General features: G+C 39.1%; 1 protein-coding gene across 3 annotated transcripts in view; it reads right to left on the bottom strand.

Annotated features, from left to right (window-relative positions):
* The window catches only part of ST8SIA6 (ST8 alpha-N-acetyl-neuraminide alpha-2,8-sialyltransferase 6), a 57,240-nt gene that overhangs the window by 5,233 nt on the left and 29,064 nt on the right, over window positions 1–22,943 (bottom strand). For 2 of the 3 annotated variants that reach the window (XM_052693967.1, XM_052693966.1), the window contains exons 4-8: window positions 19,719–19,805; window positions 11,682–11,826; window positions 8,015–8,127; window positions 5,902–5,994; window positions 2,412–2,884 (exon numbers count right to left, since the gene is read on the bottom strand). In XM_052693967.1, coding sequence (XP_052549927.1) covers window positions 2,416–2,884; window positions 5,902–5,994; window positions 8,015–8,127; window positions 11,682–11,826; window positions 19,719–19,805 — 907 coding nt within the window. In that variant the 3' untranslated portion in view covers window positions 2,412–2,415. Of the gene's footprint in view, window positions 1–2,411; window positions 2,885–5,901; window positions 5,995–8,014; window positions 8,128–11,681; window positions 11,827–19,718; window positions 19,806–21,274; window positions 21,416–22,943 lie in introns of all 3 variants that reach the window. The other variant, XM_052693968.1, reaches the window with a different exon arrangement.

Raw genomic sequence — 22,943 nt, 5'->3', positions numbered from 1 at the left:
AACAATACTGCAGAAAATATTCATTGAAATGCAGGTATGTGGTGTCCCTGTGGTGTTCCAGCCTCTGCTACCTGCTTGCAACACAGGTGCTTCCAGCACAGCACTTCTTATTCATTCACTTCTTATTTATAGCAGCAGACTTGTGTTACAGTAACCTGTGAGGGAAATTCAGCCTGAGACTTTTGTGGATGCCCAGTGATATAAAGAAGCTTCAGCTATCCTGCTAACAGGGAAGAGTGGGAACAAGAATAACATTAAGGAGAAATTGAAAAGAGAAATGAGATTGTTCAATTTTTTGAAAAAATCATCTTCTGCAAAATATACTCATTACAGGATTTCAATTATCTCTTATATTTGACAATAGCAGCAGAACGATAGCTCACACTGAACACATTTAATTTCTTTTTATTAAAGGACTAACTTTTCTCTCTGTAAATAGAAGTGATTAACAGTAGACAAAAATCTTGAGGCAGCACAACTTATCCTTCTGGTTGCTTTTTCCTTTACAGCTCATTTCGTAAATTTGACCACAAAAGTCATTTTCAGTCTGCATAGTATGGACAGCATTTAATTAACACATACAGATGCTTAAACATTTTTGTGGCTTCTTTCTGCTTCTCTGGATGAAAAATTCATAAGGAGCTGCCTTTCATTTTCCTGTTTAGTGTAGTTACTACAATTAAAATTACATGGAATGTCTTCGGTGATTTATATTGCAGAAAGAATAGATACAATGGAAACTGCAGGATATAAACAGCCTGGCCACTAAGCAAAATACATTATGTATTTCTTAACCTTTCCAATATGTTGCAACCTTTTACAAGCAAAAAAGCTCACCTTAGCCACATGAAATCCCATACACACACACCTCCTTTTAAATAATCTCCTACCACGGACTACAGACAGGAACGGAATCACTAGATAGGCTAGAAGGGACTTAGAAACTATTTTATTTTATGCTAACAATACATGAAAGCAGTTTATTTTTCTATTTCTTCAAAGAAACTTATACCATAAAAGGTTTTGCCTTTCTGGTTTTAGCAATCAGCGAGTTTAAAACTTAACAGTCCCTGCCCACAAACCAACTGCGAATGTATCTTTGACAGCGTGTCTTCTAAATAGCATCAAAAGGTACTTTCAAATATATTTCATAACTTAGCCATAAAAAAAAGCCTTTAGCTTTCAAACTTTCTGGCTTGAGCAAGCTGATGTTATTTTAACTTATTTAAATTAAAATACAGTCGTAAGATTACATCAGTCCAATTAAAGTCCACTGCATGTGGTGATTCTACTTTACAGTTCACTTACTATTATATTAACTTGAACCCTCTGGGAAAACAGAGTTGAAAGGCAAATCTGATGACATATTTTGAGCTGGGGAATTTAGCTTAGAAAATGAGGAAGTACAGGCACAGCTTGTACAGAAACAAGCTACCCAGGGCAGTGGTCATGGCCCCAGGCCTGCTGAGTTCAAGAAGCTTTTGGACAATGCTCATTGGGTTTGCATTTTAGGTAGTCCTGTGTGGAGCCAGGAATTGGATTCAGTGATCCCTGTGGGTCTCTTCCCTTGAGCCATTTTATGGTTTTGTTCTAAGTATCTATACAAATAGGGAAAATCAAGATTGAAAACATGCAGACAAGTATTTTTAAAGTCATCTGTAGTCTGTATGTGGTAAAATGGTTCAAGGTCAGGGGCCAGACTGTTTGCTGCATTTCTTTAAGGCAGTGCACAGAAGGCAGAGGACCAAGGGGGATGGAACAGTTTGAAAGAACAGAGAGGGTATGACACTTCATCCTGTATTTGTAACTTCCAGATTCTGGGCTGCCTCAAGGTAAATGCTCAGCAAGATCTGCTGTAGTGTATGGCAGCTTCTTCACTGCTGTCCACAAGCTGCTCTCCAGCCAAGGGCTGAGACAGCATACTGTTCTAAACATACTTTTCCCTAGTGAGAGAGAATAAGAGTGCACACATGCAAGTCCTACACAGGGTCAACTTAATCCTCTGTATACACCTGGAAATACTATGTCAGGATTAGCTGTCATCTCTTGTAGATTACAGCGCATGACTGCCTTAAATAAAGTGATTCACAAAGGAGGTTGGTTCAAACCAAACACAGGCTGGTGAAAATATTTACCTGAGATTAGAAGACACTACTGACTGACTGCAAATTGCAGTGATAATGCGTGTTTAGCTATCTTCCCATCTTAAGTTCACATGTAGAAAGCATTTCTCAGCTCCGCAGTACATTATATATATTATCCAATATTTCTCTCGTTTATGAACACAACATTTATTGACTGCAACGTAGAAATGTCTCCTTAAGGAAGAGTACAAAACTGCTTGCAAAACCAGTTTTGCTTTGACACATGACTTCAATAAAGAGATTTTATGTCATAGGAATGTGACCTACCTTTTTAGTCTGATTCACATTTACCGAACTGCAGCTTCAAAATGCCTTTACCATGAAGCTGAAGGATCTGGTTGTATTCTTTGGGCATAGCATGGAAACCTGGTTTGGGCAGCTGGTTGTCGTAATAATGGTGGCTGATTGGCATCTTCTCTGTGGATTTTGAGAAAGGCCAGAAGCCGTAAAGCTTCACATTCTCACACAGCTCAACAGCAGCACTAGTGATCATAAAACCAGATGACAACCGGTAGGCTTTCACACCCTTAGTTCTCCAGAACTGGGCAAGACTTTTCAGATAGGTGGGGTGAAAAAATATTGCCCTTTGGGTTGCTTTGAACTCTTGCAGAGTATGATAGACTTTAAAAGAAGTAGCTGTGTTGCTTCTGAAGGAAAATGCTGGCAATAAAAGGAAAGCATCTCCATAGACTGCAACATTCTCCACAAATTCTGTCTTCTTTTCATTTAGTTTGTTGTATCTGCCAAGCACAATATTTTAGGAAAAGAGTGAATGGAATATACTATGAAGTAAATATATTACAGACCAAAACTGCATAACTGCACTTGCATATAGGATTTGTAAACCCTTCTGTACCAGTTCAGCCTGTCTACATTGTGAATTTATACTGATCTGTTACATCTTGTCACATGTGCTCTGAGGAAAAATCTGGCTTTTTTGTATAATAAGAACACATTATATATGATTGATTTGGCAACACAGGAGTTACTGAAGAAGAAAAATTCACAGCTAAGGAATTGAGGACCCATTTACAGAAGTGGCTGATTCAAAAAATTTTGAAGGAGAATTCAAAAAACAAAAATGAATCATCCTCTGCTTAAGAATACTTCCCTAATGGTATGTACTGCATGTATCTGTGAAAAGTATTTCTTCCATCAACATGTCATAATAAGTCCTCTTCAAACCCTGGGTGTCTGCCTTGTGTGGAAATACCATTATGCACATGAGCAGGGTTTTAGCTGCTTTTGACATGCTTTTAAAACAGCTGAAATACAGGCATGTCTATTTATCTCCTTTGACAACAAAGGGAACAATGGTGCTAATTTCACAGGTGAAGAAGATTTATACTCAGTTGATTTGGTTCCCTAACAGTCAGCAAAGAGACATTTTTCTCATCATCAAATAATGCAGTGCTCCCATATACTGAATGTTACAGAGTGATACAAGACACAAGGGTACCTCTCAATTAATTTACTTTATAGGTCTTAGTTGTCTGAATCATCCGAACATATGGCACTTCCAATTCCTTTGGGTTTCAAAACACCAAGTCCTCTTTTTTTGCCAGCTACACATGTGAGCAGTGCACTTTAACCTCTTATTGGCTACCAGAGACCACTGTTCACAAATGGCTCTATTTCCAGAAAATGGAAAAGGTATTTTCATTTCTCTTTGCAACTTGAACACTTTCAAACTCTCTTCTCATGCAGAACTTCAACACAGAAGACAGCAGCTACTGCTATTTCCAATCAAAACTCTCACTATAGTTAACAATTCCTCTTGCACAATTGAACTTATGCAAAGAGAGAGACAACCAGTCTCAGTCTGAAGGGATTTAAACTTACAGTTTCTGCTTCTCAGAAAAATCCCATTACCAGCAGACTCTGAAACACAATGAATGAGAGACCCTCAGCCCCCCCTGCTCAACCTAGTCCCCTGTGCGTCCCAGAGCCATGTAGTGAAAGCAAGCAAGAGTCCTGAGCTTATTGCTAAGGGTGAACTTCTGGCCTCTCCTCCCAGAATTATCTTTGTTTTCACTCAGGGTAATATGTATAGAAAGCCTTCAGGTCAGAATTCAGATGTCTGTACTTCCTTCTTAGCTAGAAGCTGGAACTCTCTTTCCCTTCAAGTGTTTCTGCTATAAGGTGTGGTGTAGCCCAGCTTAATTAGGACACACAATAATTGTGCTTGTTTCTTGCAAGAGAGTCTGATAACTTTTTGGCTTGCCTGGACCACGTTGAGTGAGGAGGAATTGTCTTGGGCCGATGTTTTGGTTGTTTCTGAGTGAGTGGTGTGCTTCAAGGCCAGGCCTGGTTGCTCTGCATGAAAGAGACACTGCCATGATGGCACAGCAGAGCATGGGGCGGGCTGCAGGACAGGCTGGACTGCATGCAGTCCAGGGGCCAAAGGTTGGACATGCCTGGAGTTCAAGAGGTAACATCAAAGTAACTCAGTACTGAGACACAGAATTAGAAACCAAAGTGAATCAAGTAAGAACAGGACTTCTAGATGAGAAAACAAAGTTAGCTCCGCTCTGTGTTTCTTCTTGTCCTTTCCTCTTTCTAAAGCTTTAAAAGTCTTCTCTGAAAATTTAAATAATCATTTTTTTTCAAATCCTAAAGGATTTGTAAACTTCAAGGTTGCCTAATTTGGCTAAAAAAAATGAGTGTACCTATGGCAGAGGGCTATGATCAAGGTCAGAGAAATATTATAGAATCATAGAATCACAAGGTTGGAAAGGACCTACAAGATCATCACGCACCAGGTCAACAGTCACCAGTGAAGCGGAGTCACTGAACCAACTTTTACTTCTCAGATTTTAGTGCAGCCCCACTAACATCAATGAGCTAAATCTATTTTGGGGCAAGCTACAGCTCATCATATAAGTTAAAAGAGCTGGGTAGCAATCTAAGAAGTTAAGTCTTATTGCAAAAATTCTGTTTATATCCTGAAACAATGGCAAATGCCTATTAGTCATTTCTGTGCTTACTTTACCTTTCCTTCTGTCTTCTAACAAAGGAGAAAAAGAATCAAAACAAGCTTTGCCTGATGTCCATTTGACAAAATACTGATACAAGAGACAATGAGACACAGTAAGATCAGTAAGCAGCAAATAACATGCCATGGCAGTCCTTCTCATAGATAAGCTGCAGCTCCAGACTGCTGAAGATGTCTGAAGATGTTGGATTAGTCAGGCTGGCCTTATTAGATTTTCTTTTCATCAAGGAAGTAAAAAAAAACTACTGAGAAAAGAAGAGCGACCAGTGTGGAATGGAAAAACAGATTGCAGAGGTTGGGTGTCCATTTAGAAAATATCCTTCATCAAAACAGCTCTTTAACATATTAACTAGGAACGTGTGTTTACAGTCCTGCTGATAGAGCTGAACACACATTTCTAAGCTTTCCCAATTTATTATTGTAATTTCTTTCTTACATTATGGGGTCATAAAGGTCATGGAAGGAAAGGAAGCAGCTTGGGCTTGCAATCATCAGTTTTACTTGGTTATAAAGTTTGGACCGGTGCCAACCAAGTAACTTGCTAATTTGGGTACTGCTGACTCCTTTCTGCTAAAAAAAGACCAAGCATAATAGATTTCCATTTAGAATAGTACATATTTTACATGGGAACTAAAGCTCATTAATGAAGTAATCAGTATGCACTGCTTCTATGTTGTTATCTCAATGGATTTTTAACAAAGTCTAAATCACGTCAAGCAATTATATAATATTGCACAGAAACAGAATTTCAGTATTACTTACTTCTGAGCTATGATACTTGGATTAACCGTCACCAGATTTGTTTTATTGCCAACATCTTTGCTAATGCTTCCCATTGTTGGAGGGAGGTTACACCTGAAATTGAGAAACATTTATTTAAGCAGATGCTTCACAGTATTTATTTGCAAATTCCGCTGTTGTGCAATGATGCTTTCATGCAGCTCCCAGGAACCCCTAAGTACTTTACAAATATTAAATAAGCCATACAGCACTAGCACTTTTGGTAAAAATAATAATCTACTGTACAGATGGTTAAAATAGGGCATCGAGAGCTCATTTTCATAAACCATCTCACAAATCAGAGGCAGAGTTAAAATCCTGTAAGGAGACAGTCTATGAATGCCCCATGTTAGCTGCCTGAAAATACTGCACCTCTTGCCTAAACCATGCATTTAATCTGCAAAGTTTTCTATCATTTGCTGTCTAAAAAGATTGATTGATACCAATCTCTCAGTTGGCACAGCAACGCTGATGGCTGTTTCATGAGATAATGGCAGAACTCGCTCAACTGCAGAAAGAATGGTTTCGGTTACAAGGAAAGGAGGTGTGACTTTTGAAGTCACACATTTAGGTTTAGCATTAAGTTTTAGTATTAGTATAGCATTTAGCATTAGTATAGCATTTAGCATTAGTATACAGAATTCTCACGTATTAAAATGAGTTATCTAATTGGAAAGATTTTTAAAAGTTATCTGAAAAGCCCACATATTACTCAAGATCAGGAAAGGAAACAGAGTTAATGAGACCATGTGATTGGTCATGGTTGAGAGAAGTATTTTGGTTAGTGTTTCCTTGCAGCAACAACAATCTCTCACCTGCATTGAAAGAGTGGGCCAAATTTTGTACTGAATTTGCCTTTTTTTTCCACATTCTACAGAAGGAGCTGAAGAAACAGGATGAGGCTTTGAACAACTCGATCTAACCATAGATGTCATAGGAAGACTTAGATTGGAAGGGACTGAAAATGTCATCCAGTTCCAACCCTCTGCTGCAGACAGGATTGTCATCCACCAGATGAGGCTGTCCAGGGCCCCATCCAGGCTGGCCTTGAGTGCCTCTAGGAATGGGGCATCCACAACTCTAGGCAGCCATGCCAGTGCCTAAGCACCCTCTGAGTAAAAAATTTCCACATAATATCTAACCTAAATCTCTCCTGTTTTAGTTTAAAGTCATTAAAGTCATAAAGCCACCCCTCTTATGATGCAGCCGAGGATACAGTTGGCCTTCTGGGCTGCCAGCACACACTGCTGGCTCACATCGAGCTTTTCATCCTCCAGAACCCCCACGTCTTTCTCCACAGGGCTGCTCTCAATGAGTTCTCCCAGTCTGCACACATATCTGGGATTGCCTTGGCCCAAGTGCAACACCCTGCACTTGGCCTTGTTGAACCTCACTAGGTTCCCACCCTGGGCCCACTTTGCAAGTCTCTCTAGGTTCCTCGGGATGGCATCCCTTCCTTCTGCTCTGTCAACTGCACCACCCAGCTTGGTGTCATCAGCAAACTTACTGAGAGTGCACTTGACCCACTGCATGTTGATCATATCTGTTCATTGCAGAGCAGTTGGATTAAATGATGTTTAAAGGTCACAGATCCCTTCGAACTCAAACGATGCTACGACTCCATGAAAAATTATTTAAATCCGATGCTCCCAGATGGTAAGACAAATACTGGGGCAGTTAAGTAACTGCATTAGTGACCCAACCTGTGACTAGATAAACCCATTGGCAAAAGTAAACGTGGTATTTAATAACAGACTTGTTTTAATTTCAGAGAGTTTTTTTACTATCATCTCCTTATTAAAAAATAAAAAATAAAAAAAATTCTCTTTTAAAATTTAAGAGTGTTGATTGAAAAGAAATATCACTTTCTCATATAATCAAGTTTTACACTACTGGCAAGGTATCCTTGTTATTTTGGATTATATATCTATCCGTAAAATCCCTTTTTTACTAAGGAAACAGAGTCCTTAAATCTATAAAGCTGGAGGAGTGCCCTTTGAGAGGTAGATCTCTCATTGCTAAAAACTGGCATTGGCAAGCTTGCTAAGCTTGTAGAAATGTCCAACAGCCTTCAGAGAGATGAAGCAGCTCTTACCTAAACACAAAATCAGAACGATCAATTTCAGTTCCACAGCTGGAATTTTTCAGAATGCCTCCATTTCCAACCACAGCACAGTTCTTGAAGGGATAAACTGAAAGAGGAGAGGACTGCAAACAAATAAAAAGACACAGTACATGCTTAATAAATTTTTTGATTGTTTCTTTGTGCCTTCAGTCATTTGTCCTTGCAGCTCTAATCTCGTAAATCCCAGTGAAAGCATCCACCATTTAGCAGACTGCAGTGCCAGGCACAGACGGCCAAAAGCCAAAAATAGTCATCAGCAGACTGAAAACCGCTACTTCTGTCTTGGGTGTTTGGATGGTGTAGTGCCAGACCATTAAAACGGGATGAATATAATTTACATTTGTGTAAAGAAAAAAACCTAGTACTGGATTGAACCTGTGAAAAGCTATGGAACTAGCTCCTACTGAAGATAGCTTAAATTCTCCCATTTTCCTTTACTCTTAAACAGACCAGGAGTTGTCACATTGTCATCGTCTATGTCAGCTAATAGAAGGTAACCTTGCAAATGCTTATTTTGTAATAAATTGTGTTTTTCTGGTTTTTTTTTTTTTTTTGTAATACTAGGTTGCTGTCTTGTCCTGGGGAACCTGAAAGAGACCTCAGTGCATCCACTTGTGATCACAACTCAGCAAATTAATGTAAATTGTTGATTATTTCAGCTGATATTAATTTAGTTGGTTATTATCCCACGGTGTCAGAAACTTCTCATGCATCTCATTCATTCCCCCCTGCTATAGGAGCACAGACATTCAATAGAGAAAGCCAGCAACAGGGCTACTTCAACTGCAGAAATTGAATCTACATGTAAAAGTGAGTCAAAACTTGCCTATATGAAGCATTATCCCTCCTGATATTCTCATCAATTTGCTCAAAAAAAAGCATAAGGGGGAACTGTTATCAACAAGGTAAAAAGAGCAGGGAAAATGGCAGATGTCATGTTGCCTGGCAACATATCATTAACCATGTTCAAGTATCCTGTTTAATTCTGAAGACAGTAGAAAAACACAGAGGACAGAGAACTGTGGCTAGTCTAGCAAACATACGCTAAGAAATACTACACTTTTTCTTTCATTTGGAACCTCTGTCACCTCCTCCATTTCTTTAGTGATTCACAGCAGCATAAGAAAGCACGAGGCTCATCACACAAATCACAATTAGATAGGACATCCTGTCTTTGAGTTTCCAGAACAGTTTCCCTGTGCTGAGGCACAGGCCCACGGGGAGGAAGAGAGATTTTCTCCATATTGTTGAAGTAGAGTTGCAACCTCCTCCATTGTTTTTTCATTATCATTCCAGAACGTTGCTGTAAGTGTGCTGGCATATGATGACGGTGTGCTCCATACGAATTTTTATCACAGATTGCCAGCACCTGACATCGTCTGGATCTTGAGATAACTGGTCATTGTCTAGGTCAATATTCTACATCACCTCCAGCACAGCTAATTCCCTCGGGTAGTAGATACGTTTCTCCACAGTGGTCCATTTACCTGGGAAATGTACCATGTCCTCCTTAGGGTGAAGGTTTGAGTCCCTTATCCAATTGTTTTGTTAATGACTCCTTCCCTAGAAAAGGATTCCAGTTGCCTGGCATTTATGCCCACTAAGTCCAGGCTACTGACCCCATTATTCCACACTGGAGCAGCCAGGTGACAGTATGATCTCCTGGATCACGGCTGAGGTCTTTTCGAATGTCTCAAAGGGGTCAGACTGTTTTTGTCTTATGAATGCTGGTTCTTTCTCCTCCTGTCCTTATGATAGCTCTGCTTCATTTTCTTCCATCCTTGTTTTAGTTTCTTTCCCTACTAAATGAGTTGGCTTTTGGAGCCATTTATTTGCCGTTTATATAGAGGCAACTGATAGTGGCACAGGTTGGTTCTCTAGTTGAACTGCAAGGCCTGTTACAGGGCACGGAGCAATAGCTGGGCCTGTTCAAATCCGGATATCTTTTTCCTTTTAGGGTGCTGTATAGCATTGAATGGGTCTCAGTAAAAATGGACCAGGTCCTAGCACACTGCAGCAATTTTTGTCTCACCAGGATTGCCAAGGCAACAGCATACCTCTTCCAAATTCGTCAGGATTCTGCAGTTGTTCAGGGGTGAAATTCCAAGACACTGTGGGTGCCCACTGCTTTAGGTACCCACTCATATCAACCCCCACTCTCTGCCACTCATAACCATCCAGCTTTGGGACAGACCTCTGGAGGATTTTCATAAATAGTTGTTTAACCTTAAACAAAACCTGAAGTACTTTAAGTAGGCACAGCATTAGATGCATACTGATTTGAACATTACCACTTGCCTCCACCATAGCCTGGCTCCCTGAGGAGACCAAGTAAAGAGTGAAATTATTAATAGTTTCCAAGATACGGTTTCCAAAGTATGAAGATTACTGAAATATCAAATACAAATATCAGATTAGTTTTGCAACCAGTGTTACAGAAGAACGATAACCTTAGTCCAGCCCCCAGAGATGGCAAACAGTGCATCAGGGATCGTATATAGCAAGTAATATGGTTCCATGAAAAAACTGACAGATCTCCAAAAATAATAAAAAAATAACATTGTGACCAGCAACTATTAAATTACTGTCATGCTTGTTAACAGTTTTGTTTTTACAAGCTCTCATCAGATCTGTTGTCATCTCAACCCTTCAAGCTTCACATTGGTTGCCAAAAAGACTGTTGAAATTTAATCTAGCAAGTAGCTCAACACCCTACAGTCATTTGTTTGCTCCTCCCCAGGTAGAATAAGGAGAGGACTAGAAGCAGCTAGGGGTTGATAAAAATTATTCAGAAAAACAGAAGAAGAAAACAAAAACACAGCAATAATTAAATATACATACATACAATTACCCACCAACCAATGCTCCACTACCAACGTTTGCCAACCAACACACAGCTACTCCACAAGCAGCAACCACCCCCAAAGCCAGCTTGCACCCATGCTGTGGAATAACCCCAGACCTAATTCTGGCCACCTCTTCTGGCTCTGTCCCACCCCTCTCTGCTGCACCATAACGGCAGTGGCTCTTCCTCACTGAGTGGCCTGGCTCAGCCCTCTTAGCACTCAGAAACAACCAAAGCATGGTGCAGTATTAATGTCAGCTGAAACCAGGACACCTTTGTCTGATTTCTAGATCTTATATCTCTGCTAAAAGACCCTAGCTACAAAATCTAATTCCTTTGCTCTGTCCGTGTTTCTGTCTGCAAAGACTTCATCTCACCATCAGATTTATCCCCAAAACAGCCTCCACAAGTGACAAGCCGTAGCCTTAAGGAGAAATAGCATGGGAATAACAGGAATATGAAACATAGCTCAAAACTGAAATGTATTTAAAAAATAAGAATGAAAAAAAAAGCAACCTTCCTCAATTCTTCATCCTTGAATTCAGCTGACTGCCACGACAGGCAGCAGCTTGGGTTCTATAGTAGCTCTACCTGCAACCAGATCTATGATGTGCTGTTCATGTCTATACCACTGGCAAAGGAAGGCTAAAAAAAAAGTCACACAAAGTGAAAGAGGAAAAGCATACAGGGCAAAGGGGCTCTTCCAGAGAAATAAAAGAAAGCTGCTCTATTACTATTCCAAAGTATATATGATACTGTAATTATAATAACAGGCAAGGATACAGTTCTTACCACAGGCAGCATTCTAAAAATGTCTTCTGTAATGAGGATGGTCTTTTTACTGTCCACTTCATAACTCATGTTACTTCCCAGTGGGGTGTTGTTTTGAGAAGCAATAAAATTGTGAACTGCATTACAGCAGGAAGCTAACTCTGACCTGAAAAAAAAACAACAAACCAAACCTGCTGAAAGACAGGCAAATAAATAGAAGTGAGGTGGTAGAGAGCTAGATGAATGAAAACCATTTCTATCTAAGCACCAAAAGTCTGTATGAGCCCTCTATAGTAATGTCATTTCCTTTCACTTGCAAGCCTAATTTCACAGCAAATATTCAGAAACTAATCAATTCAAGAGAACCTTCTCTTGAATGGCAGTCATTTAAAGCTGTAATTCCTATAAGCTAACTGTATTTCACAACAAGGTTTCTGAAATCATTTGGTAAAGGACAAAGTATTTCAAGCAACAAATGTCCGTAGATTATTAACAACCAGAGAAAAATCTTTATGTTCCCAACAGCTGTTCAGGTGTTGTCTGCCTTGGGTATTTGCAGGCATCAGTTCATTTGAGCTGTTGTACTGAAGACAAAAAAAGATTGTGAAATTTCATAATGAGATTTTCAGAAAAAAAGAACCCACAAAATACCTGCAATATACCAGAAAAATTTAAAGGATTCAGTCACAAACAGTGAGGAGATATTTTATCTATGCTTACTTATGCAATCCTTTATAATGGGCAAGAAATTGCCTTACAGAACTGCTCTGGGGGCTCTAGAACAGTGGTTTTCTCCAAGCTTCTGACCGAGTCAATAGCACCAAAGTGCAACAAGGCATATTAAGAATTATTGCAATCTTTTAGAAAAGAGTGATTAAATACATCTGAAACAAAATGTGGTGAAGGGATATGCCACACTGACGAGCCCTTGAACTCTTCATAAATGCAGCATGTCATACATGTCTAAGGCAATGAAATGCAAGGTTGAACCTGAAACCAGGGCTGAATATGCAAAAAGAGTAATTGATTTTTCAAACAAAACATTTGGAAAAAGTCAACCATAAAAACATAACAAAATCTAATGCAAAATTAGTTTCCTCTTACAGGAATTCTTCAATCTTTAGGAAAGTATGATGTCTGCAAAGCAATTAACAGATTCATCCATTTCTCCACAGTGTCACCTATTCCCATCTCTTGTCCAAGCCTTTTTCTTTTCTGAAATGGAAATAAGTCTCTGATTTTACCTATGCTCTATTAAACACGAAGCAAATGCATTCTTAAATCACACAACGATCTCGGAGTTCTATGTTTCTTCATATATAATTGGAATGGAAGATTTCAGAGAATACAGGGGAGTTATTGATCTGTTTAGCGTTAGGAAAGCTATTGATTATGTGGTGGTGTGAGCTTATGTAAGCATAAATTGACCTTGCAGGGTATTACATTTGTGTTTGGACTATGTTTTGTTGCAGTACACAGATGTGTTAAGCAATACTGCTACAAATTTGTGTAACATACTAAAAATTGTTCCTTTCAAGTAAGAGTGGGATCTCATAACCTCCAAGAATGTTTCACAGCCTTTTCTGAAGAGATAATAAAGTGGGAAAATGTTAATAAATTTTGAGTGAAATAAAAGCAGGAGGGTAGATTACAGGACTAGGAAAATGGATTGAATTCAACTATTTCTTTCAATATCTTGGGTTCTTTTGAGTTGTGTTTTTGTTTTTTGTTGGTTTTTTTTGTTTGTTTGTTTTTAAATAAATCTTACAAATATATTGGCAGGACTGAAATATTGTGCTGGCTAAGTTGTGATATAACATCTGGATTTTTAAAACCCATTTTATACCCAGGAGTTTCCCTTTCTCTTCATTTTCAGTAAGGAGGGAGGGCAGAGCCTACAGCTATCACAGCATAAGACTGCTTGTGAAGAACTGTTGTATCACCCTGCCAGGCTTCAAGCTATGCAAGATAGCCCAGAAACACAACGCCCAGAGACTCTTTGAAATACAGCATCTGCTCAGCCCTTCTCCATACCGACCTCCCTTCCTCCCCACCCATTTTTTGAGGGCTTTTTTACCTATTTGCTAGCTTCCAGCAAAAACACGAGTTGTAACTATTTGGAAAAACTGCAGATTATTTGCCACTCTAGAAGTATAGCCCAAAGTAGAATAAATCAAGCTTAGAAGTCTGTAAAGCAAAAGGATGTGGAGGTATAAAAAACAATTACAGCTTGCACCCAATTGGGCTCTGTAATTTGTTGCACTAATGAAACATTTCTTTTAAGTGGAAAACCTTTGAAGAATACTAATATAATAATTAATATTCAAGTTACCTAGGGAACCTGAGACTCTACTGACTGCAGTTAGGAGAGCCTTTGCAGAGGAAGCCACCCAACACAGCTTTTTGTCTGGAGCTTTACGAACAGTGCTTCCAGGCAGCTGTGAGATTTTCTCTATAAGTCTCCCTTTTTCATGCTAAGTCATTATCAGCCTTTTCCTTATTATTAATTGTTACGATTATTACAGAAACACTGAGTCTTCAGCCCCCAAAGAATTAGCAAAGATTTCAATCGACATAGAACAAGTGATTGTAAGAAACTGACGAAAGAAAGAGCTGAGGAGATGAAAGGAATCTCAACGAGAAGTACTAGATATAGTACTTAGTGAACAAATGGGTGTTGTAAGTCCATTAAATAAGAACTCATTTCTGCAACTGTTCAGCAGTTTTCTTGTGCGCAATATCAGAAGTGTTAAATCAATCATATCACAACTTCCAAATAAAGGACTGCTATCTTCTCTGAGGTACAGACAGTCCAGCTGTGCTCCAGAATGCTTTTAGAAGTCCTTAAACATTTTTGTTGGAGTCTCTGTCACTCACCTTACAAGTTCTGTTGCCTTCAAGTCTATAAAAATATATATGTATGTTAACAGGATAGGATTTTTACTGAAAAGCAATGGCTAGCCCCATCAGAACTCTGAAATCAGACACAAAACCCTATCATGTATTCAGTTTAGAGAACAGTGATCTCTCTGCTCTTACTGAACCAAATTTTCAGATTGCAAAGCTGAAATAGTCATGACCAGGCATTATGCATCAATTGATAGGATACACCTATCTAATCAGGTGCGGCACAAAGAGAGCTATCAACCATTTAGAGAAGAAAATTCATTGACAGTGGAGTTGCTTGGAGCTATGAGAAAGACAACATGGTAGGGAAAAAATGGAGAGAAACGCTGTATTAAAAAGTTAAAAAAAAATTATTAAAAAATGCAAAACATTGTTCCAAGTCAGGAATGTCCAACCTCTGGGCCATGGGCTGCACGCAGCCAGTCACTCAGCAATGACCACATTGGTGTGTGATTGCACTGGCCTGAAAGCAGGACAAGGGGAGGGCACAGTGCAGTGCTAACTCAAGGTATGGCAAATCACTGTATGCATATTGATAGATCAGCTAAACATTCCCGTGAATAGTGAAAAATATGCAACCATGCTTTCTGTTTTGATTACAGAATTTGAGATTAGGTTTCAAGATTGCCAAAAAAATCATAAATTACATGTGACTTTTCAAATTAAATGTACAGCATTGGAATCAGATATTCAACTCAACTTTTGATCACGTCCCTTTACTAGAATTTTATAAGCCCTCACTTAACAGAGAAAGATATCCTTCATGTCACAGTCACACCTTATTCATGTCATTGCTTTCTGGCAGTATTTGCAAACAACTATTTTCAAGGGTGAAGCACAGGAAGAGTAAAATTTTATCAGAAGTCACTGACAAACACCTTGAGAAGTCACTAAGAATGACAGTCACTGTCATAAAAACAGCCTGATGCATCAGTTTCACAAAAACAAGGTCAAATATCCCACTAGTTTTATGTTTCTGTTGCCCTCTTTTTTATGTTTTAATAAAAGAATAATTTTTGCCACTTACATACATTAACTATATTATATGTTTTGTATGCAGCCCAAGCCAATTTCTCTTCATTCAACATGGCCCAAGCAAGCCAAAAGGTTAACCATCCATTTTCTAAGTAGGAGGTGTTCAACAAGCATCTGTACAAATGAATGCTTGTTTGCAAAATGAATATCATGTCACTCCTGTTATACAGCATTTGCTCATTATCCAAGCCAGCAATGCTTACACAGTCATACCTATTTGTGGATCTTCAGTTGCACTCAGTCAGGAATTGAAAGACCACATAGAATAGATAACTGTACACAAAGTAAGAATGGCAATTATTTGAAGCCTGATGCTAGGGGTATTTCACACCATGGTTTTAGTATCACTTGAATAAAGGACAAAGTGTTTTAAGCAACAAAGGTCAGTAGATTGCTAATAATGGAAGAATTTTTTTTTCCCCAATACCTTGTTTTAATTGTCACCACACTTGGATATCTGTCTGTAATTAGCCAATTTAAATATTTTCTCTGTGTGTCAGTAGCATGTATACAAATGCTGAAGAATTTCCCTAAATCACTTAATAGGATGCCATTTATACCAGTACACTAACAGCATTGCTAGGCATATATAAATACACCACCTTTCCTAGCATCTACTGTTGGGTTAGATAGGAGCTCCTTAACAACAGGTGACAATTTTATGGGGCACTCTGAATCTTAACTGGATTTTGGGAACAATAAACCATGTGTTCCCATGGGCTTCTCTGAGGGCAACCCAAATCTAGCAGTACTGATATCAGCATTGCAGATACTGAATTAACTGTAGGTCTGAGAGCCAAGAGAGGCTGGACAAAATCCACCACAAAAGAGAGGTATTAAAGGTATTAAAGAGGAAATCATGGTTTGTACTTGCCTTATGACTCTTTTTGACTTTGAGAAATGCATGGGTAAACAGCACACAGTTGCCAAGAACCACTGAGTACTGCCAGATAACAATGCAGTCCAGTGCATGTGAGCACATATGCTGGAGCAGCTTATTAGACAACATTTGGAAAGAGAGAAAGACAGCTCTCCGACAACAAAAGAGTTTGCACAGCTGCATGGCAGAGCTGAGCTAGGCAGGGGAGGGTCAACCTAGAATCCTGCACTCTGCTTTTTGTATAATGCCACAGCACAAACACAGTAGCTTGTGCAAAGTAGGGCTCTCAGATACATCCTTTCTGACAGTACATAAAGGCAAGTATTTCCTTCCTGAATTGCACTTCTAGTTCATATTCTGTTTTTTTTGTGGCATTTTTTTTTGTTGTTGTTGTTGCTTTGTTTTGTTTTTTTTTTGGCGTGGATCTGCTGGGAGTTCTGTTTACAAGGAGAAATGATGTGTACTCGTTGGCAAACAACGCTGTCTTCTAGTAACAGAAGAGTTTCTGCATTGGATCACATATTCATTCACCCCACTACTACTGTGATAGTAGCCAACAGCAAAAGCTGCAAAGGAAAACACAAGAAATCAGCTTTCAGAAACTCACTACCCCTGGGAAATTTCTTTTGAACCTTATAAATTAGAGGTTAGTTCATGCCCTGGAGCATAAAGCTTTAAGCCTCTTATAAATATTCACATCTCTTCTTTAAAATTTCAGCATAATACCAAAATGCTCTGCAATTGACACCATGCCTGAGAAGTATGTAAGTGTTCACTCCATTTAACAGATGGGCAAACAGGGAAGGGAGTCAAGCAGCTTCTCTGTAGTCTAGTCAGCAGGCAGATTTCCAGTGGCTCTGCAGGTGAATAATGTGACAGGCAGCTTCACACTCTGCTCCTGAAGGTGGCTAGCTGAATTACCCAATTCCTGCTGCACAGCCCCTTTGAGATTAATTTCCTCTTCTGCAAAATGTGTGTTTATCTACCCACTTAAAGAGATTTTTAGAATTGAGTAATATTTATATTATACAATTATTATGCATTACTGATACTAGACAAAGTTAGAAAAAGGACGAGATGCACTGCCAAAGGATTGTTAAATCATTAATTTCACTGCATTTCTAGAAGCTCTGTTCTCCATAGAGCTCCGTCAATGCATCATTTCTCAGCTAGAGAGTCCTTTTAAAGCCAGTTCCAGGCTCTTGTGCTTAAGTCAGATAAACACATCTGGGAGTACAGTAAGCATGGTCTGATACTGATTTAGTCAGTAAATTTTATACTGAATTTCCTTTGCTTTATTTTTTTTCTTCTTCAAAAGCTTGTATTGACCAACTGCTGGGAGACTGGAAGCCTTGAAAGCCTCCATTATGGTCTGGGAGTGAGGACAATTGTACAGCTTTAATATCCTGTTCCCAGAAAATGAGTCAGAGAGAACAAAAAAAAGAAAAGACTTATGCAAAAGTACACATCTTTTGAATGATAATCATCAGCAACACCTGAGACATCGAAGTACCAGTCCCTGGTCATATCGACAGAACATTTGAATGATGTCAAAGCAGGTCAAATTTCATAGAGACTGTCTTCAGTACTCCAACACGGTATGAGTTATTATATATATATGTTGGTTAGTATTCTGGCAAGTTTAGATGTAAAATAGCTTTGAAACCCTAACAGCAGAACCTTTGAATGTCAAAGGAGTAACAGAATTTGTCCAGCTTGTGCTGAACTATGAGTTGCAAAAAATGTTTTTCACTTGATGTTAGAGCTAAGCTAAAGCTAGCAAGCTCACCTTAGTGTAAATACAGTCCATTTTCTAGGTGGCTTAATGCACCCCACAGTTTGCTCTTAAGTACAATTCCATTCCGATTACTGGTTTTATAAGCCACCTTGGTCACTTACGACCCAAACTCCTTGCCAGAAGGCAAAAAAGACAGTAAAAGAAATAGTAAACATCTTGAACTAAAAGTCCAACAGTCTTATCTAAGATTTTAGAGAAAAAGTGTCATGTTCCATACTCATAGGCGTGGAAGATGTAGAAGTTGCCTCAGCATAAGGGAAATTGTGGAAACAAAAAATGAGGAAGAAGCCAAGCTGGAAGAGGGACTGGTTGCTATGACATTGACTCATGTATCTAGCATAGACAAAGTGGCAAATTTCTCTTAAGTTGTAGCTGGTTCATTGAGAAGAAAGAGAAGTTAAAAAAGAATAAACATGACAACAAAAGCCCTAACTTTAGCAGACAAAAGTCGTTTCACCTCTCGTCAGTTCTGTACAAAACACCTGCCTATTCTAACACACAACACACTGCTTCAGCAGCTTCTCATCATGCTCCGATATCTCTGTGCTAAGCTGAAGCCTGCCTGAATTAACTGAAAGTTTCATAAACCTTAACTCTGTGTATTAAAAACCTTAACACTGTTGCATGAAAAGCTGTACTTAAGCCCCTCTCTCCCAACAAACCACTTCTTCCACGAGTGTCACACGCTGAGCATGTAGGTTATGTTTACAGTGCCTGTCAGTTCCAAAGACTTGGAAGGTAGGAGAGTTTACTCATTTTTAATGATCTTGACAGAATCTTAACTCTAATCCATGTGATAATGTAATTCAAGAGAGTATTTCCTCTGGAGAAAATAGAGTTGGCACAGGGAAGCTGTGCTCTTAACACAGCATGATGCATTCCCAAATGAATGGGGAAGCTTTTCATAGATCACTGTCCCTACTGAGCCCGTACTTATGTGACGCCCTGAACAAGGACAGATTTAGTCATGTGCTTACATGCACGAGGACCATGACATACACAGCCAAACTAATGAGTGCCTAGGGCACTTCTGCAGTAGAAGCAATAGCCTTGGGGTGAGAAACACGCTGCTTCATTGCAGAGTCTTTTACCAAAGTGTGAGTTCAGATGGATAACATCACATTCATTTTCTTTAATACCTTAGGATTTGACTCAGCGATAATTTTAATCCATTCTATATAAGTTAGCTAACTATTCATTATAGTAGAGACAAGTGAAATTCCTTTATTTTTGTAGATCTTTTTCTTACTCCATTTGCACAGCTCAATTCAAATAAAGAAGAGCCCTAGAATCAAAAGAATAATAGAATAATAGAAATTTATAACTGCAAATGCAGTCTGAAAGCAATACCAAATTATCTTTTTAAAATGGAAGATCTAAATATATTGTTAGACTAATCCAGGGTAAACAGTTTTCCAAATGAGGCAATTAAAGTTACCTGAAATCTGCTGATTCTTCCGGTCTCCTCATCCAGGTGCAGTTCTTCAGTTTTTTGACTATGTGAAGGTAATAATCTTCTGGATACCTAAAACAGGCATCAAACACTAGAATATGTATGTATGTATATTTAGAAAGAGACTCTAAAACATTCAAATGATGCATGTATTAATAATAATGCACACGGTGCATATATAATTGTTTGCTTGTTGAACTCCATGGCCTATTTTATTTCTGTAATTTGTGACAGCACTGTCTCTGTTTAATTAGCATGACCTATTAAACATCAGTTTCTTAACAGTGATGTCTAACAAACTTTTCACACACTTTCAAGTGCTGCTGTTTCAAACTTTAGTGTTCAGCCATGCATATCTTGAAGGTTTGGACCCCTCAAAGGTTCTCTCTCCTGCAGAAGCCCAAAATACAAAACCTCTGTTTCTTGTATTTGTTGTTTCTAACTTCAAAAATGTTTTGACATGCAGTTCTTGCAAATAAAGACTAAAGTTACAGTTTTCTCTCTCACCTCATACGGTCCCCAAAGCTCAACTCAGTCATCTTATGCTGTAAACCAATATTTGCAGATACGTTTTCCTTCAAACTATATCTTAAAAACAATCTGTTTTACTCTACTGAGCACCAGCAGGGTACATGTAACCAAAGAATTTTCTGTTTTTTTAAAGGATCAAGAGTTTTACGTTTGTCCACATATGAAATACTGCAGATCATGCAAGCCAAAAGAACGGAGACACTTTATCCCTGTTAGGTTCAGTGTTAACAGTTCCCCCATTTGCGCTTGATTCCCACTACAGCTTTTTAAAAACAACAGCTCCAATTTAAAGGGAAAATTGGGTGGGTGGAGATAAAAGACAGTATGGATGCAACCACTACAAGTTCTATGGCAGTCATGTTTCCAATAAACACCTGCCTTGTAGGATTTCAGCAAATACAGCTTGGTGCTGGCTTCAAACCAAATGATCATGATCTTTCTTAAACTGGAACTTAGAACAGTATATTTTGAACTACCTCAACAAAAAAGGCTGGGAAGGCATGAAACCTAACTTGTTCTTAAATAATGTGTGAGAACTGATAGAAAGGAAAACCAAAAGGTAATGGTGGCTTGCAGCAGAAAAGCACTCAGCACTCCGAAAGCTTTCTTCTATTTCTGTATTCAGCATGTTTAGTACCACAGCTTTACGGTAAATGTTTGAGAAAACAGATCCCTTTTTACTGTTTGTTTGTTTGCTCCATAAATTTCTTGTTACTCTGGAGTTAACTGGTCACTTTCCATTTCCACATAGAAACAGAAATTTTTCCACAAGAATTCTGCATTAGAATTGGTCTTTGGCTCAAGGTTGTACCCGTGACAATTTTCACTCTATGCACAAACACAGGAAGCATTTATATTCATTACCAGACATAGAAAATTCCTACACAAACCACATCACTGTGAACAAACGAATTTTTCCAAGCCCTTGTACCACTGAAGGGAGTAGGAAGGAATGGGCCAAAGTGGGAGCAGAGTACAACTGGCTTCAATGCATCTGCAGCTGCTCTGACCTGGCATGGTGTGTTCTTTCTCCTTTCAGCTCAGCTACACATCTGTTCTCTTTCTCATGACACGTCTGGTACTTACACAACTCCCAGCCTGTTTTATCAGCTTTTGTACCACTCAAATACCTTCACAGGCCACTTAATTCACTACCATGGAAAAAAAATAAATAAAAAAAATTCAGAATTTGTTTGTTTTAAAAATTTACATATACATATATATATAGAAATAAATAAAGCACACAGCATGCATATTTTTGGTGTGTTTCACTGTATCAGGAAAGATTTCATAAAACTCCATAGGCAGAATAAATTAGTGATGAGAGTGGAGAAACTGAGAGCAAGGCCTTCCTATTCGGGTAGCTGCCTTCTAGAAGCCTTGCACCTGCAGCCAGGGAAATGGAACCACTTTCTTACTGAAGCACCTATCCAAATAGGCTTCTGTCCGTGGGGTCAGACAAGTGCCAGCAGCACAGGGCAGGACAGGCAGCAGATGCTGCAGGGGAAAGGGAGATGGAAGCACAGGATCAGGACAGCCTAATGTTGAATCACCCATCATTTACTCCTTAAGGCTAAACAATAAATAAATGTTAGATGCTGGGATTTAGGAGAAAAAAGAAAAGATAACAGGATATGGAAAGTTATTTATACTATCATTATCTAGGAGAAAAAAAAATACAGAAAAAAGCAAATTCTAGCCTAAAGATATTGATAAGATGAATATCAGAGTCAGAAATGAAAAGTTACCAGAAAGATATAGCACTGACTGACAAGTTATTAGCAAGCTGCAGAGAAACATTTGGTGAGAAGAAAAATAAGTGTCTTGCACACTGCTGGTATTAAGGCCCCTGAAAAAGCATAGGCACTCACTGTCAGAAGCTAAGGGCCTTCTAGTAAATGTACCATAAGCTGTGTACCTGCATAAAGGGCAACACCACGTGTTAGAACAAGAACACTGCTGCCCTTCCACTGCTGTCAGCTGGGTGGAATCCCTCTCAGGGGTGGCCAAGGGCTTAGCTGTTCATCTGGAAGCCACACTCCCAGGTCTGTACAACAGGGAACAGCCCTCCGCTCACCCTGTGCCTCTGGCTGTGTTTCTCCTGTGACCTACAGACACCACAGTCTGCCAAATTCCACCTTCGCCAGTACTGGCTTAGCACCACAAGATACCTCAGCAGCAAACTGTGGGGACAGGAGCTCTGCGAGGCTGCTGCAGCCGCCTACCCCAGCATAAAGGTTCCATCCTGCCAGTTCCATGGGATGAACTCTACTTGAACATAGGCAGTATTCCCACAGATTTTTATTTATTTTTTTAAAGCCTCAAAATGAAGTTCTGGAATTTTCTGCAGCTGGGTTTACAGCCCCAAAAGCTTAGTTTGCCTCTCAGAAAGCCTATTTTACTATTTCCTCCTCTGAAGGAGCCTCGGGGACTCACTCCAATGGAGTGAGTCCAGAAAGGCCATCAGGACATCATTCCATAGCTCTGCTGTAACCTACACAATCCTCTTCTCCACTGTTTCATTTTAAAGAGCTGGAACAATACATACATTTCCAGTGGCACCCAGGAGCTAACAATACATATTCACTGATGCTAAAATAACTTCATTACTAAGAGGAAAAAAAAAAAAAAAAAGCTATAACAATATGTGGACAAGACAGTGTTGAGAATAGGGAAAGA

Source organism: Tympanuchus pallidicinctus, unplaced genomic scaffold (assembly GCF_026119805.1).
Source record: "Tympanuchus pallidicinctus isolate F22 unplaced genomic scaffold, pur_lepc_1.0 scaffold3, whole genome shotgun sequence".
Classification (NCBI taxonomy): Eukaryota; Metazoa; Chordata; class Aves; order Galliformes; family Phasianidae; genus Tympanuchus; species Tympanuchus pallidicinctus.
The sequence above is the reverse complement of the archived record's forward strand: the minus strand, read 5'-3'. Positions and strand labels throughout refer to the sequence as shown.